We start from the raw sequence: 16,477 nt of genomic DNA, 5'->3' as shown, positions 1-16,477 counted from the left end.
CTACAGAATGATGAAGTTGCATTTAGGAAATTCAAGCTAATTACCGAGGATGTGCAGGGCAAAAACTGTCTGACTAACTTCCATGGCATGGATCTTACCCGGGACAAAATGTGTTCCATGGTCAAGAAGTGGTAGACCATGATTGAAGCTCATGTGGATGTCAAGACAACTGATGGTTATTTGCTCCGTCTGTTCTGTGTTGGTTTCACTAAAAAACGCAACAACCAGATACGCAAGACCTCTTATGCACAGCACCAGCAGGTCCGCCAGATCTGGAAGAAGATGATGGAAATCATGACCCGAGAAGTGCAGACAAATGACTTGAAGGAAGTGGTTAATAAACTGATTCCAGACAGCATTGGGAAAGACAGAGAAAAGGCTTGCCAGTCCATTTATCCTCTTCATGACGTCTTCGTTAGAAAAGTAAAAATGCTGAAGAAACCCAAGTTTGAACTGGGAAAACTCATGGAGCTCCGTGGTGAAGGTGGTGGTTCTGGAAAAGCTACTGGTGATGAGACAGGTGCTAAAGTTGAACGAGCTGATGGATATGAACCACCAGTCCAAGAATCTGTTTGAGATCCAGATTTTTAATAGTGACAAATAAAAGCCTTATTTGTGAAAAAAAAAAAAAAAAAAAAAAAAAAAAGGCCCGGCTAGCTCAGTTGGTAGAGCATGAGACTCTTAATCTCAGGGTCGTGGGTTCGTGCCCCACGTTGGGCGCCAGATATTGGTAAAATTATTAAGGCCACTCCACGTAGTTAAAAGGGAGGTTTATTTTGTGGGGTAACTTACAAATGAAGGGGTAGGTTGTAGGGTCTGGCAAAGGTATAAAGGTATAGTACAGTCCCGCGGTGTTCTCTGGAGAACTCTGCTCGGTCTACCTCCAGCATCCAGCATCCCGGAACCAAGAGAGCAACCTCCTCTTCATCCTCTGTCTTCCGCTCCCTCCTCTGCCCCGCCTTGTGGGCGTGATCATTACCAAAGCCTCAATGGGGGTTGGAACTTCCAGGCCAATGCTGGGATGGCTATCCACTACAACCTGGCAAGATTTAATTTTTGATTAAATGTATGTGTGTGTGCACATGTGCTGGCAAAGGTCAGACAAGTTAGATCCCTCTGGAGCTGGAGTTACAGGTGGTTGTGAGCCTCTTGACATGGGAGCTAGGAGCCTTGCTCAAGTCCTCTGCACGCACAGTATGTACTCTTAACTGCCAAGCCACGTCTCCAGCCTGTGGAGCTCAGCTTTTTACATACATGCTGGTAACCAAACTCAAGTCTTCATGGGCTACATAGGGAGACTCTACCTCAATTTTTTTCTTTTTAATTTACTTATTCTTATTTTCTACACATTAGTGTTTTGCCATAGGTATTGGCTCCTCTGGAACTGGAGTTAACAGACAGTTGTGAGCTGCCATGTGCATACTGGGAATTGAACCCAGGTCCTCTGGAAGAGCAGCCAGTGCTATTAACTACTGAGCCATGTCTCCAGCCCTCAATTTAAAAAAAAAAAAATATCATTTATTGTTATTGGATGTTGTACTGGCTAGTTTTGTGTCAACTTTACACAACCTAGAATCACATAAAAGGGAAGAACCTCAACTGAGAAAATGTCTCTGTCAGATTGGCCTGTGGGCAAGCATATGGGATAGTTTCATGATTGAGCTGGTGGCCATGGTGGCTATAGGAAAGCAGGCTGAGCGAGTCCTGAGGAACGGGCCAGTGAGCAGCACTCCTCCGTGGCCTCTGCTTCATTCTGTCCCTGCCTCCAGGCTCCTGCTGTGAGCTCTGCCCTGACTTCCTTAGACGATGGACTGCAAGCTGTAAGGGGAACTAACCCTCTCCTTCCCAAGCTGCTTTTGGTCACAGTGTTTTATCGCAGCAATAGAAACCCTAGATCATATATGTGGGCTGTGTGTGTGTCAGAGGACTTGTGGGGGTCCGTTCTCTCCTTCCACCATGAGAGACAAAACTCAGCTTGCCAGGTTTGGCAGCAGGTGCCTTTCTTTTTTTTTTTTTTTAGATCAGAGTCTTTTTTGTAGTCCAGACTGGCCATCCTCCTGCCTCAGCCTCCTGAGTGTTAGACTCACAGGCATGTGCCACCTCCTGCTTCAAGAGGCAGATTTCATGTAGCCCAGGCTATCTAGGTAGCCCAGCATGACCTTGAACTTCTGGTCCTCCTGCCTCCACCTCCTGAGTGAGACAATGACAGGCCTACAGCATGATACTTGACCCAGCTTGGCTTTGAAAAGTTTGCTCAACTCTGCATTCACAAGCCATCACTTAGAAACCTTTGTAGACACTTCGCAGAAATCTTAGAAAGCACTATAGAAACAGCCGTCTGCTCAGGCAATAGGGTCTGGGAAGCCCAAACACCACAGCATGAGGCCAAGCCCACCATGCCCTCCTTAAAAAAAAAAAAAAAGTCTCACTATGTAGCCATGGCTAGCTCAACATATAGACCAGGTTGGTCTTGAACTCAGAGAGATCTACCTTCCTCTGCTTCCTGAGTGCTGGGATGAAAAGGTGTGTGTCCTTATACTCTTTTTTTTTTTTTTTTTTTTTGAGTGGGAAACAGTTTTACTCTTTTTGAAACTCAAGCTGGTCTGGATCTCTCTCTCTCTCTCTCTCTCTCTCTCTCTCTCTCTCTCTGTGTGTGTGTGTGTGTGTGTGTGTGTGTGTATGTGTGTGTGTGTATAAAGGCCAGAGGTTGACATCAGGGGTCTCCCTCAGTCTTTGTCCATCTCACTGAACCTGTAGTTCACTGGCTGATTAGGCTGGCTGCCCTCTGAGCCCCAGGAATCCTTTTCTCTGCCACCCCTCCCCAAGCTCTGTAGCTACAGACACCCAGCTTTTTCACCTGGGTGCTAAGAGCCCACGCTCAGGTCCTTCTGCTTAGAGAACAAGAGCTTTACTGGGGGCCACTTCCTCAGTCCTTTCTTTGTTGTGTGGTTGGTGTTTTGAGAGTCTCATATATGTAGCCCAGGTTGGCCTTGAACTCACTATGTAGCCCAGGATGGCTGTGGTGGTTTGAATGAGACATTCCCCATAGTTTTGGGCATTTGAACACTTGCATCCCAAGTGGTAGTACCATTTGGGAGGTTTAGGAGGTGTGGCTTTGTGGAGGAAGTGTACAGAGGGGTTGTTGAGAATTGAGAGGCTGAGGTACTCCCAGTTTGCCCTCAGCTCTGTGCTCCTGCTTCACAATGAGAGTTCTGTCTTGCTGCTCCAGCCGCCACTTCCCTGCCGTGATGGACTCTTACCCTCTGGAATCATGAGCCCCAATAAACTCTTTCTAATATTAGTTACCTTGGTCATGGTGTTTATCTAAAAACAGTAGAAAAGTAACTGATACAATGATCTTCCTGCCTCAGCCTCATGGACACTGGCATCATACCAGGCCAGTTTTGCTTTTTAAGCAAAGTTCTAGGTGCTGAGAGTGAGGACTAAGCGCCCAGCTTAGTCAATCAACAGAATCGATAGATTATAGGTGGGTTCACAACGCTAAGAGATAGCTTGAGAGTTGGAGATGTAGCTCAGTTGGTGGAATGCCATCAAGCTTGGTTCATGTAGTGCTGGGGGATTGGATCCAGAGCTTCATACATGCTAGGCAAGCTCTTTGCAGGTCCCCGAGGCTAAGTGGCCAGCCAGAAGCAGACTCACTAAGGTTCAGGTTGGCTGAGGGTCTCTGTCTCAAAGACTCAAGGCAGAAAGAGTAATACAGGAAGACATTGGCATCAGCCTCTGAGCACCACACACACACAGGACATAGCACCCACATACATGCAGATGCACACACAGAGAAACTCTGAGCCAGACACAGAGACTCATATCTAGAATTCCAGCACTTGGAAACTGCAGGCAGAAGAATCAGGAAGTCAAGGCCACCCTCAGTTTTATAATGATTGTTGAAGCTAGCTTGGGCTACTTGGCACCTTGCAGTGCTATTGAGTAAACTCCGGGTTTCATGCACAATAGATTATGCTCTACCATTGAGCTATAAAGTACTAGTTATGTGGCTTAGGCTGGCCTTGAACTCACCAGGTAACCCAGGCTAGACTGGAGCTTTGGCTTGTCCTGTCTCAGCCTCTGGAGTGCTGTTGCTGTCCCTGTTTGGATGTTAAGAATCTGAGGAAACCATCTGTCATCTCAGGAGCAGCAAGCAGAGCTCACACTCTGACTTATGAGTGCCCCTTCTATCTCAGAGAACACCCTCCATTACTTATTTTTTCTCACAACTGACAAAAACACCTTACCCACGCCACAGAAGGAAGGACAGGCTTATGGTGGCTCACAGTTGGAAGGTACAGTCCACCACGTTGGAGGCAGTGTGGCAGCAAGAGCCTAAGACAACTGGTCACATTGCAGCCACAGTCAGGAAGCAGAGCTACGTGACCACAGAACCACATGACCACAGAGCCTCATGACCTCAGCTGCTCTCCATTCAGTCCAGAGCCCAACCAGTGGGATGCTGCCATGGACATTCACAGTAGATCTGCCTATCTCAAAAAACTCAATCTAGAAACCCCCTTTGGCAATTCTAGAACCTATCAAGTTGTCAATATTAGCCACTGCAGACTCCTAAAATGGAGATTACTCTGGGGGTCTCTCCTGGCTCCACATTGCACTTTAAGTTGTGTCTTTTTGAAAAATGTTATTTGTGTGTCTGTAGGAATGTATGCTGCATGTGTACAGCACCTGCAGAGGCCAGAAGTGGGCACTGGATGCCCTGGAGCTGGAGTTCCAGGGAGTTGTAAACTGCCCATCATGGGTCTGGGATGGGGGATGGGGTGGGAGATTGATCCCTTGGAAGAGCATTGAGCACTCCTAATAGCTGAGCCTTCTGGAATTTGCTGGCCTCTCCCAGAAGAGTTTGTGTTATGACTCCAGGTTTAAGGGAAAATAGAGAAAGTCGTGTTTGGGTGACTGAGAATTCAGAATCCAACAGAGGAATAGGGGTTGGAAAGTGAGATTGTTTGGCAAGCACAAGGCCTGCTGGGTTCAGTCCCAGCGCCAGTCGGTGGGGAGGACACACCACAAGAGAACCAGAGGAGTGGTAAGATCTGAATGTTTACAGGACTTCCCTTAAAGGATGTCTAAGGACTTGCTGACCCCAGCAACCCACTGACGTGGATATGTTACAGACACATGCCTGCCTGTTTGGGCTCCCCAGTACTGTTACACCCCACTTTCACATGGGTACCAGGGATTCAAACTCAGGTTCTCTTGGATGTGCAGCAGGCACTTTACCGCTGGGCTGTCTCTCCATCCTCTCCTCTCCTATGTCTTAATTCACCAATTTAAGACTCTTTGTTGTCTCCTTACCATGGAAAAATTAGACATCAGGAATGAAGACATCCTTCCCTCTGTGTCCACTTTTACAGGTTTTCACTTCTTGTTTGAGAGCTGGTTTGAAACCATCCCCTCCAACTCCAGTTTGGCAATCGTGGTTCCTCCCTGTAGACTGAGGCTGGCTCTCACCCTCTGCTCCTCTTCCCTGGGGTCCCAGCCTTATCTCTGTCATCTGAGCTCTCACAATATCAGGATAGTGACGTTTGCTCCTGTCTGTACTGTTTTCGTTTGTTTGTTTGTTTGAGACAGGGTTTCTCTGTGTAGCTTTGGAGCCTGTCCTAGAACTCACTCTGTAGCCCAGGCTGGCCTCGAACTCATAGAGATCTGCCTGGCTCTGCCTCTCGAGTGCTGGGATTAAAGGCATGCGCCATTGAAGCCAGGCTTCCTGTCCATATTGTTAACTTCCTGGGTTTGTCTCTTGGCTCTCCAAGTTCATCATTTTATAATCAAGATCAAAATCATACTGTGTCTTGGGTTGCTTCCTCTCTGGACCCTCAGTTCTTCAGTGTCCTTGTTTTCTTCTGCTACTTCTCCTCACTCCCTCCTCACCCTCCTCCTTCCCTCTTTTCTTTTCCCTCCTCCTCTTTTTGGACAGGGTCTAACACTTGTCACACTATAGCTCAGGCTAGGTTAGAAATCACTATATAGCTCAGACTGGTCTCAAATTCTTAGTAATCCTCCTGCATCAGTTTCTTGAGCTGGGCTTATAGGCACACATCACTACATCCTACTTTTGAAATAATTTTTTGTTTGGTTGGGCTTTCAGGAAGTGAAGTGGATTGACTGATTGACACAGGGTCTCATGTAGCCTATACAGCTAGACTGATTGATCAGCAAATCCCAGAATCCACCTGTCTCCACATCACTAGCTGAGATTGCAGACATGCATTAACACACCTGACTTCACTTTTGTTTCCCAAAAGTTATTTCTTTTTCTTGCTTGTTTTGGGGGTCCAACCCAGGACATGACACATGCTAGGCAAAAATTTCACCCTTGACCTCTATTCCAAGCCCTTCAATGTCTTATTCTGAAGCCTTGAATATACTATGGATTGCTACTGATACTAGAATTTGGTTTGATATGGGATGGTTTGGGGTTTTTCCTTTTTTCATGTAGTATATGTATGCATGTTTACATGTATGTGGGCACACATGTGGGTCTCTCTCTCTCTCTCTCTCTCTCTCTCTCTGTGTGTGTGTGTGTGTGTGTGTGTGTGTGTGTGCGTGAAGGCACATGTGCACATTCACGTGGTGGCCCAATGTTGATGCCTGAACTCATTCTCAATAACTTTCCTACTTTATTCATTGAGGCAGGGTCTCCTAATCAAACCCAGAGCTTGCTGATGTGGCTGGTCTCACTAGGATCTCCTTCTCAACCTTCCAAACTTGGTGCTACAGGTGAGCCTCCACACTCCTGGGCATATGTGAGTTTCTAAGGATCTGAACTTGGTTCTCAGGCTTGCCTGGTAAGCACTTTAACCATTCATTCTTCTCCCCAGCCTCTGCTTTTGGATTTTGGAGTCTCTATTTTAGGCAGCCTGAAACTCCCTGTGTAGGCGAGGATAACTTTGAACTCCTGATCCCCAAATCCCATCTCCTCCTCAGGAGGAGGAGGAGGAGCACCAAGTTTATGGGTGCTGGGGATCAAACCCAGGGCTAGGCTACATCCCCAGCCCCGGTCATTACCAGATGTAGGAAAGGTAGTTAGTGGTAGTCATGGTCTGGGTGTGTCTGTCAAGGGTTCTTGTGTTGAAATTTACTGCCCACTAAAAGTATTCAGAGGACGGAAAGCTAAACCAACCAATGGTTGGAGGCAGGCCTTTGAGAGAGTGGCGAGGGTAAGATTAGCTCACTCAGGTGGAGCACCCATGGTGGGATCCTGGTGGCTCTATAAGAAGCCCGGGACTAACGCATATGTCTCTTGCCATTTGACACTCTCTGTCACTTTGGGACTTCACTAGCAGGAAGGCTTTCATTAGGTGTGGGTCTATGCACCTTTAGACTTATAGGCTAAATAAATCTCTTTTCTTTATAAAGTTTTCCAGCTTTGAGAAGTTTGTTATAGTAACAACACTAAGGATAAACTTTTCTTATGTGAGACAGTACCTCAAACTCACATTGTCTCCAAAACTAAGGTTGAACTTGTCCTGATCCCTCCTGCCGCCACCTCCTGAGGGCTGAGATCATAACTGTATGCCACCAACCTTGCTGTTCAGAGTTCCCGTGTCTTGAATTACTTTGTTTTAAAGTTTTAGTTGATTTGAGATGACTCTCACAATGTACTTCATCTCAGTTCCAAATGGAATATCCTCCTGCCTCAGGCTCCTTAGGATTAGGCATGCCCAGCTCAAGAATAAATAATTTGAGTTTAACATTTGAGCCTCTTATTCTACAGATGAAAATCAGAAACCCAAATGGAAGGACAAAAAGAGGTGACCAGAGAGGTAATTAGTGGACACAGGAACCCTAAGATTTTTACTGGGTTTAAGCTACTTGGACAGAAGAGCCAGAATGGAAACTCAGGGCTTCAAGTCAGGTTGCTTCCGCTACAATGCCTGGAATATCACGTACTTCCACACACAGCCAGCTGTTATCACACTGCACAGCCATGCTGTGCTCCGGGAAAAGCAAATGATAGTAAGGTTTGAATTGTGCGTGGCTAACCGTGAGAATGACATTTCTTCCATGTGCTAGGACAGATTTGGGGGCAAATGCAAGGTCAGAGTTGTCTCAGTTCAGTTTTCACACTGTGAGCCAAGTCATGCCAGTCTCCCTTCCTTCCTGTCTTTGTTAGCCTGCCAGTCACCCCAATGGGTTGAGTCCAAGTACATGGGCGCTTGGCCAGATGGTGACTAACACCTCCAGCCCCGTGCACCCGGACCACGTAGGAAAGGCAAGCAGCCCCATTTTAGAAGAACCCTGCTAGACCAGTTCGCTTCTGTAACTCCCAACCACAAATGCTTCTTTGTCTTGTAATCTAAGCATGGAGTGACTGGGTGAGAGAAGGAAGAGGCGTACCCAAGCCTTGTGCTAGACCATCCGGGCAGAGGGGACAATCTCAGCAAGATCACTAGCATTTGTTTCCAGGTAGGTTCTCAAATTATGTACCCAAGGACGGCTTTGAACTTCTGATGCTTCTGCCCCCACCTTTTGAGTGCTGGGATTGTATGGCGCCACAACTCCTGGTTTTTAGGGCACAGGCAATGGAACCCAGGGCTTCATGCATGCTAAGCAAAGTACTCTACCAACCGAGTACATCCCCAGCCCAAACCTGAACTTCTGATGCATCTGTCTCCATGCTTTGAGCAATAGAATCATGCCAGGTTTTTACAGATGGGGGACTCTATGCAGGTGCTACTGTTGAACCACGACTCCAGTCCCTGACTGGGGGAGTCTAGCCTCTGAGCCACAACCTGAACCCCCATGGAGGTAAGGATTCTAGTCAAGTGCTCCACTACTGAGCCATACCCCAACACTCTGAGGACCTCTCTAACATAAGCAGAGAAGGCAAGGCCCACAGATCTTTCATGGAACCTTTAAACTTGAATACACCAAACCAAAATGAACACAAACCTCCCCTTCAGAGGAGGCAGCTGCTACCACAGCTGTAGAGATAGGATCTTGCATTAATGAGAGAGGAAGCTTTAAAGGGGAAATCCATATAAACAAATTCCTCAAATTAAGTGGCTGCCGAAAAAAAAAAAGCCTTCTGGGACAAGTGATAAGGGGAAAGTGGAAGAAACAGCTATACAGAAAAGCCAATAATCGCAAATGGTAAATTAGAAAGGCAACTTCAGGAATGCCCACACTGGAAGCTCCAAAGGAGAAGAGTGAGTGTGTGTGCGTGTGTGTGCGTGTGAGTGCGTGTGTGTGTGAGTGCGTGTGTGTGTGTGTGTGTGTGAGTGTGAGTGTGAGTGTGTGTGTGAGTGTGTGTGTGAGTGTGTGTGAGTGTGTGTGTGAGTGTGTGTGTGCGTGTGTGTGTGTGTGTGTGTGTGTGTGTGTGTGTGTGTGTGTGTGTGTGTGTGTGTGTGTGTGTGTGTGTGTGTGTGTGTGTGTGTGTGCGTGTGCGTGTGTGTGTGTGGGGGGGTCAGAGGACACCTTTGGGGAATCACTTTTCTTCGTCCATCACGTGGGTCCTCAGGCTGATGGGGAGTACTTTACCTACTGAACTGAAGGTTTTCTTAGGACAAAGTTTCTCAAGCTGGGCAGTAATGGTTCATGCCTTTAATCCCAGCACTCGGGAGGCAGAGATAGGTGGATCTCTGTGAGTTCGAGGCCAGCCTGGGCTACAGAGTGAGTCCCAGGCACCAAAACTGCACAGAGAAACCCTGTCTCGAAAAACAAAACAAAAAAACAAAACAAAAACAAACAACAAAAAAAGACAAGGTTTCTCTGTGTAGCTTTGGCATCCTGAAATTCACTCTAGACCAGGCTGGCCTGCACCACCACCCAGCTCCCTTTTTAAAGTATTGAAGAACGTGATTCTGGGCTTTAAGGCTGGTGCAGAGGGGGCTGGAGAGATGGCACAGAGGTTAAGAGCACTGGCTGCTCTTCCACAGGTCCTGAGTTCAATTCCCAGCACCCACATGGTGGCTCACAACCATCTGTAATGAAATCTAGTGCCCTCTTCTGGTGTGCAGACAAAACACTGTATACATAAGTAAATGAATCCTTTTAAAAAACAAACAAACAAACAAACAAACAAATAAATGGATACAGTGCAGAGAAGAGGCTGGGAGATGGCTTTGCAAGCATGAAGATGTAAGTTCAAATCCCCCAAATCCACATGCAAAGGCCACTAGCCACTCATGCCTGTAACCCAGCACTGTGGAGCAAAGGCAAGCAGCACAGAGAGTCCACTGGCCGGCCTAACTGAACGTCAAATTCTGACTTACTGCGAACTCTTGTCTCAAGAGAGCAAGGCTAACATCTGATGCCCTGCTCTGAGTTCCTCATGCACACACATGCAGGGGTGCACACACCTGGACATTCATGTGCACGTATCACACATACCATATAGACATTGTATACCACATGCATGTGCACACACATACACACATACACACACACAGGATAAATAAATAAATGTAATAAAGATCCCAGCCCACAGCTCCTACAGAAGACCCCCACTCTACTTGAGGCCACACTGGTACTGGGAACCCTAGCAATCCCCAACAGTGCCCCCTTCTCTGGGCTTCATGTCCAGGCCTACAACTGAGGCAGAAGACTCCACTCTATCTGAGACCATACCAGTACTAGGGAACCCAGAAGATTCTTGCTTTATGGGAGGTCATGCTGGTACTAGGAACCCCAGGTACCTGGAACTCCAGAGGCCACAACAGTATCCAGAACCCCAGAGGCAATGTGAGCACCCAAAACCCCAGAGGTCACTCAGGTCACCAAAACCCAAGCAGAGACACACTACTGGGCCTGAAGACTCACTGGTCACCAGAGCTACCAGCCACTCAGGACACAGCAGAGAGGAAATGGAAAGTGAGGAAAAAAGCATCCATCCAACAAAGAAAAACTCAGAAAGCGGCACCTAACCCTATAATAATCCCAACCCAAATGACTAGAGGCCAATGTAAAAGTACAACCAAGAACACCCAGGGGAATGTGGCACCGCCGGAGCCCAGTTGTCCTGCTGTAGCAAGCCCTGGATATTCCAACACAGCTGAAGCTCAAAAAAATGGCCTTAAATCCAATCTTAAGGTAGAGGCCCTTACAGAGGAAGTGAAGAAATCCAGGAGAATACAAACAAAGGAAAAGAATAACACTGTTCAAGACCTGGAAATGGGAATAGAAGCAATGAAGGACACACACTGAGGGCCAGCCTGGGCTACCAAGAGATCCAGGAAAGACACAAAGCGACACAGAGAAACCCTGTCTTGAAAACAACAAACAAACAAACAAACAAAAAAAGAAAAAGAAAACATAAATTGAGAGAATCCTAGAAATGGAAAATCTGGGTAAGCGAACGGGAGCTACAGATGCAGGCATCATCAACAGAATACAAGAGATGAAAGAGAGAATCTCAAGCATAGAAGATACAACAGAAGAAATATATACAGCAGCCAAAGAAATGTTAAATCTAAAAAATTCTGACACAAAATATCCAGAAAATCTGGGACACTATGAAAAGATCAAATCTAAGAATAATAGGAATAGAAGAAGAAGATTCCAGTACCATGGGGGCTCCTCAGCCATTGGTCCAGAGTTCATGTGTTTCCACTAGTTTGGCTAGTTGTCCCTGTGCTTTTTCCAGTCATGGTCTCGATATCTCTTGCTCATAGAATCCCTCCTCTCTCTCATCGATTGGACTCCTGGAGGTCTGCCTGGGACCCAGTTGTGGATCTCTGCATCTGCTTCCATCAGTCACTGGATGAGGGTTCTATCATGATAGTTAGGGTGTTTGACCATCCCATCACCAGAGTAGGTCAGCTCAGGCACCCTCTCAACCATTGCCAGTAGTCTATAGTGGAGTCATCTTTGTGGATTCCTGGGGACCTAGCACTCTGCTTCTTCCTATTCCCATGGGGTCTTCATTTATCATGGTGTCTCTTTCCTTGTTCTCCCACTGTTCCTGATCCAGCTAGAACCTCCCACTCTCGTAAGCTCACTTTCCCCCAGCCCTTGCCCTCCCTCACCCCCAGTTAGCTTATGTGGGTAAGGAAGACTGGGGGGTGGGAGGAGGGAAGATAGGGGAATCTGTGGTTGATATATAAAATGAACAGAAAAATCTCTTAATAATTTTTTTTAAAGAAGAAGAAGATTCCAAGCTCAAAGGCCCAGGAAATATTTCAACAAAGTCATGGAAGAAAATTTTCCTAACCTAAAATAAGGACATGCCTATAAAGGTGTGAGAAGCTTACACAAAACCAAAGAGATTGAACCAGAAAAGAAACTCCCCTTGCCACATAATAATCAAAACACTAAACACAGAAAACAAAGAAAGAATATTAAAAGCTGCAAAGGAAAAAGATCAAATAACATATAAAGGCAAACCTATCATATCAGAATTACAACTGACTCAAGACTCTAAAAGCCAGAAGGGCCTAGACATAAATCTTGCAGACTATGAAAGACCACAGATGCTAGCCCAGACTACTATATACAGCAAAACTTTCAATCAACATAGATGGAGAAAACAAGATATTCCATGACAAAATCAAATTTAAACAGTATCTACCCACAAATCCAGCCCTACAGAAGATCCTAGAAGGAAAATTCCAACCCAGAGAAGATAACTACACCCAAGAAAACAAAGGAAACAAATAATTTCACACCAGCAAACCAGAAGAAGGGAACCACAGCCACCACCACCAACTACAACAACAAAATAACAGGAATTAATAGTCATTGGTCATGGGGCTGGAGAAATGGCTCAGTGGTTGAGAGCACTGGCTGCTCTTACAGAGGACCACGATTCAGTTCCAAGTACCCAGCTAGGCAGTGGTGGCTGGCATAGGTCTTTAATCCCAAAATTCCAGAGGCAGAGGCAGGCAGATCTCTGAGTTCAAGGTCAGCCTGGTCTACAGAGTGAGTTCCAGGACAGCAAGGGCTACAGAGAAACCCTGTCTCAAAAAATAAACAAAACCAAAACAAATATAAGACAAAAAAAAAAAAAAAAAATCCCAGCAGCCACATGGTAGCTCACAACTGTAACTCCAGTTCCAGTTCCAGGTCACACAGACATATATGCAGGCAAAATACCAATGCACATAAAATAAAAATAAATCATTTAAAAAACACTGGTCACTCAATATCAATGGACTCAATTCCCCAATAAAAAGATACAGACTAACAGAATAGATGTAAAAACAGGCTCCATCCTTCTGTTGCATAAAAAAAAACACACTTCAACATCAAAGATAGACACTACTTCAGAGTAAAGTGTTGGAAAAAGATTTTCCAAGCAAATGGATCCAAGTAGCATGCTAGTGTAGCCATTTTAGCATCTAACAAAACAGACTTCCAACCAAAGTTAACCAAAAGAGATGGGGAAGGACATTTCATACTCAAAGGAAAAATCCACCAAGATGGAGTCTCAATTCTGAACATCTACACCCCAAATACAAGGGCACTTATATTTGTAAAAGAAACATTACTAAGCGGGACAGTGGTGGCGCACGCCTTTAATCCCAGCACTCAGAAGAAGGCAGAGGCAGGCAGATCTCTGAGTTTCAGGCCAGCCTGGTCTACAGAGCAAGATCCAGGACAGCAAGGACTAAACAGATAAACCCTGTCTTGAAAAGCCAATATATATTATATATATTATTATATATAATTATTATATATATATTATATATATAATTATATATATATATATATATATATATATATATATATAATTAAAGCTTAAACCACACACCAAAACCTACACATTAATAGTGGGAGACTTCATCCACCCCACTCTCATATATGGACAGTTCATCCAGACAGAAACTAAACAGAGAAATAATGGAAGTAATGGACGTTATGACTCAAATGGACCTAACAGATAGCTACAGAACATTTCACCTAAACACCAAAGAATATAACTTCTCAGCACCTTACAGAACATTCTCCCAAACTGACCACATACTCAGTCACAAAGCAAGTCTCAACAGATACAAGAAAACTGAAAGGGCTGAGGTTAAGAACACCGGCTGTTCTTCCAGAAGTCCTGAGTTCAATTCCCAGCAACCACATGGTGGCTCACAACCATCTGTAATGAGATCTGGCTCCCTCTTCTGGCCTGCAGGAATACATGCAAACAGAATACTGTATACATAATAAATAAATAAATCTTTAAAAAGAAAGAAAGAAAGAAAACTGAAATAACTCACTGTATCTTATCAGACCACCATGGATAAAAGCTGGATTTTAACAACAGCAGAAACAACAGAAAGCCAACAAAGTCATGGAAACTGAGCAACTCTCTACAGAGTTACTACTGGGTCAAGGCAGAAATAAAGAAATTAAAGACCTCCTAGAATTCACTGAAAATGAATGTACAACATACCCAAACTTATGAGACACAATGAAATCGATACTAGGAGGAAAGTTCATAGCAATAAGTGCCTTCATAAAGAAACTAGAGAGATCCTACACTAGTGACTTAACAGCAACCTGAAAGCTCTAGAACAAAAAGAAGCAAACACTCCCAAGAAGAGTAGAGGGAAGGAAATAATCAAACTCAGGGCTGAAATCAACAAAGAGAACAATACAAAGAATCAATGAAACAGAGTTGGTTCTTTGAAAAAAATCAACAAGATAGACAAGCCCTTATCCAAACTAACTAAAAGGCAGAGAGAGAGAGCGCATCCAAATTAACAAAATTAGAAATGAAAAGGAAGACATAACAACAGACAATGAGGAAATCCAAAGAATCACTAGGTCATTCTTCAAAAACCTGTACTCTACAAAACTGGAAAATATAAACGAAATGGACAAATTTTTTTGATAGATACCATTTATCAAAGTTAAATAAAAATCAGATAAACAATTTAAATAGACCTATAACCCCTAAGGAAATAAAAGCAGTCATTAAAAGTCTCCCAACCAAAAAAAGCCCAGGGCCAGATGGTTTCAGCACAGAATACTACCAGACTTTCAAAGAAGAGCTAATACCAATACACCTTAATTATTCTACAAAGTAGAAACAGCAGGAACCTTGAAAAATTCATTTTATGAGATCACAGTCACCCTATACCAAAACCACACAAAGACTCAACAACAGGATGCAAGAGAGGCAACTGCTGAACTTTGCCAAGACAAGGCAGGACAGTCCTTCAGAATTCCTGCTTCACAGCAAAGTCTGTCAGATATGCTAGGCCTGTAGACCAAAGATGGATGCCCCAACATTCCAGAGAAATTTTGGGTGACTGTCCAGGCAGCTTGAGGTTCCTGTCATTAGGTAACATTTCACCCTTTGGGGCTCTTTGATGGAGTTGAAGACTAGATGGTTATAGTTATATCTTTAGTTATTATAAAAGATAAATTAGATACAAAACTTTGGACTCACAAAGATAGATAATAGAGTATTTTCTCTAATTTTGCCAAATACAAATAGACTAGATATTTTAACTGTAATTCTTACTTGATAACTGTTTTTGTTGTTACATAATCTTACTATGATAAAGTTAAAACCTTCCTTTTTAATTAGACAAAAAGGGAGAAATTCTGTGGAATAATCCTCTTGTACATTGTGAAGATCTGTCACTTGAATTGGTTTAATAAAATGTTGATTCGCTAGTAGCCAGGGAGGAAGTACAGGAGGGGTGACCAAACTAAGTATAGGAAGGAGAAGGGCGGAATCAGAGAGTTGCCAGCAAATGCAGAGAAGCAAGAGGAGACTGTTGTATGAGAAAAGGTACCAAGCCACATAGCTAAACATAGATAAGTGTTATGGGTTAATTTAAATGTAAAAGTTAGCTAGTAACAAGACTGATCTATCAGCCAATAATTTATAAGTAATATAAGCCTCTGAGTGGTTATTTGGGAATTGGCAGGCAGGAGAGAAAACTCTATTTATACTGAGATTCCATCTTACACCTGTCAGAATGGCTAAGATCAAAAACACCAGTGACAGCTAATGCTGGTGAGAGTGAAGACTTGTACAGCCACTTTGGAAATCAATATGGAGGTATTTCAGAAAATTGAAAATCAATCTACTTCAAGACCTAGCTATATCACTCCTGGGCATATATGCAAAGGATGCTCTATCTGATCACAAGGACACTTGCTCAACTATGTTCATAGCAGCTTTATTCATAATAGCCATAACCTGGAAAACTAGATGCCCCTCAACTGAAGAATGGATAAAGAAAATGTGGTGTTCTGCTGTTTAAAAAACAGTGACATCAGGAAATTGAAAGCAAATGGATGGAACTAGAAAAAAAAATCATCCTTAGTGAGTTAACCCAGACTCAGAAAGTCAAACATGGTTTGTACTCACTCATAAGTGGATACTAGTTGTAAAGGATAATCATGCTACAATCCACAACACACGAGAGGATATGTAACAAGGAGGGCCCAAAGAGGGACTGGGATGCATAGATCTCCCTTCAAAGGGGAAATAGGTCTCCTGGGTAGACTGGGGGCTGGAGGGGATGAGAACATGAGAGATTAGGTTGGAGGGGGTGGA

The 16,477-nt window shown here is 44.4% G+C and overlaps 1 protein-coding gene and 1 non-coding gene across 2 annotated transcripts; both read left to right on the top strand.

The window, feature by feature from the left end:
• Window positions 1–623, top strand: LOC118572648 (40S ribosomal protein S3a-like). Its single transcript, XM_036172376.1, has one exon. The coding sequence runs from the start codon at window positions 139–141 to the stop codon at window positions 574–576; it is 438 nt and encodes a 145-aa protein (XP_036028269.1). The 5' UTR covers window positions 1–138; the 3' UTR covers window positions 577–623.
• Window positions 624–647: 24 nt separating this feature from the next.
• Trnak-cuu lies at window positions 648–720 on the top strand. The gene has a single exon. It is a non-coding gene; the product is annotated as a tRNA-Lys (tRNA).
• The last annotated feature ends 15,757 nt before the right edge of the window (window positions 721–16,477 follow it).

Source organism: Onychomys torridus, chromosome 22, assembly GCF_903995425.1.
Source record: "Onychomys torridus chromosome 22, mOncTor1.1, whole genome shotgun sequence".
NCBI classification, from domain to species: domain Eukaryota; kingdom Metazoa; phylum Chordata; class Mammalia; order Rodentia; family Cricetidae; genus Onychomys; species Onychomys torridus.
This window is presented reverse-complemented; position numbering and strand designations above follow the sequence as displayed.

Excerpts from the sequence above, each read along its gene's own strand:
- LOC118572648 (XM_036172376.1), top strand. The coding sequence starts at position 139 with ATGATTGAAGCTCATGTGGATGTCAAGACAACTGATGGTTATTTGCTC.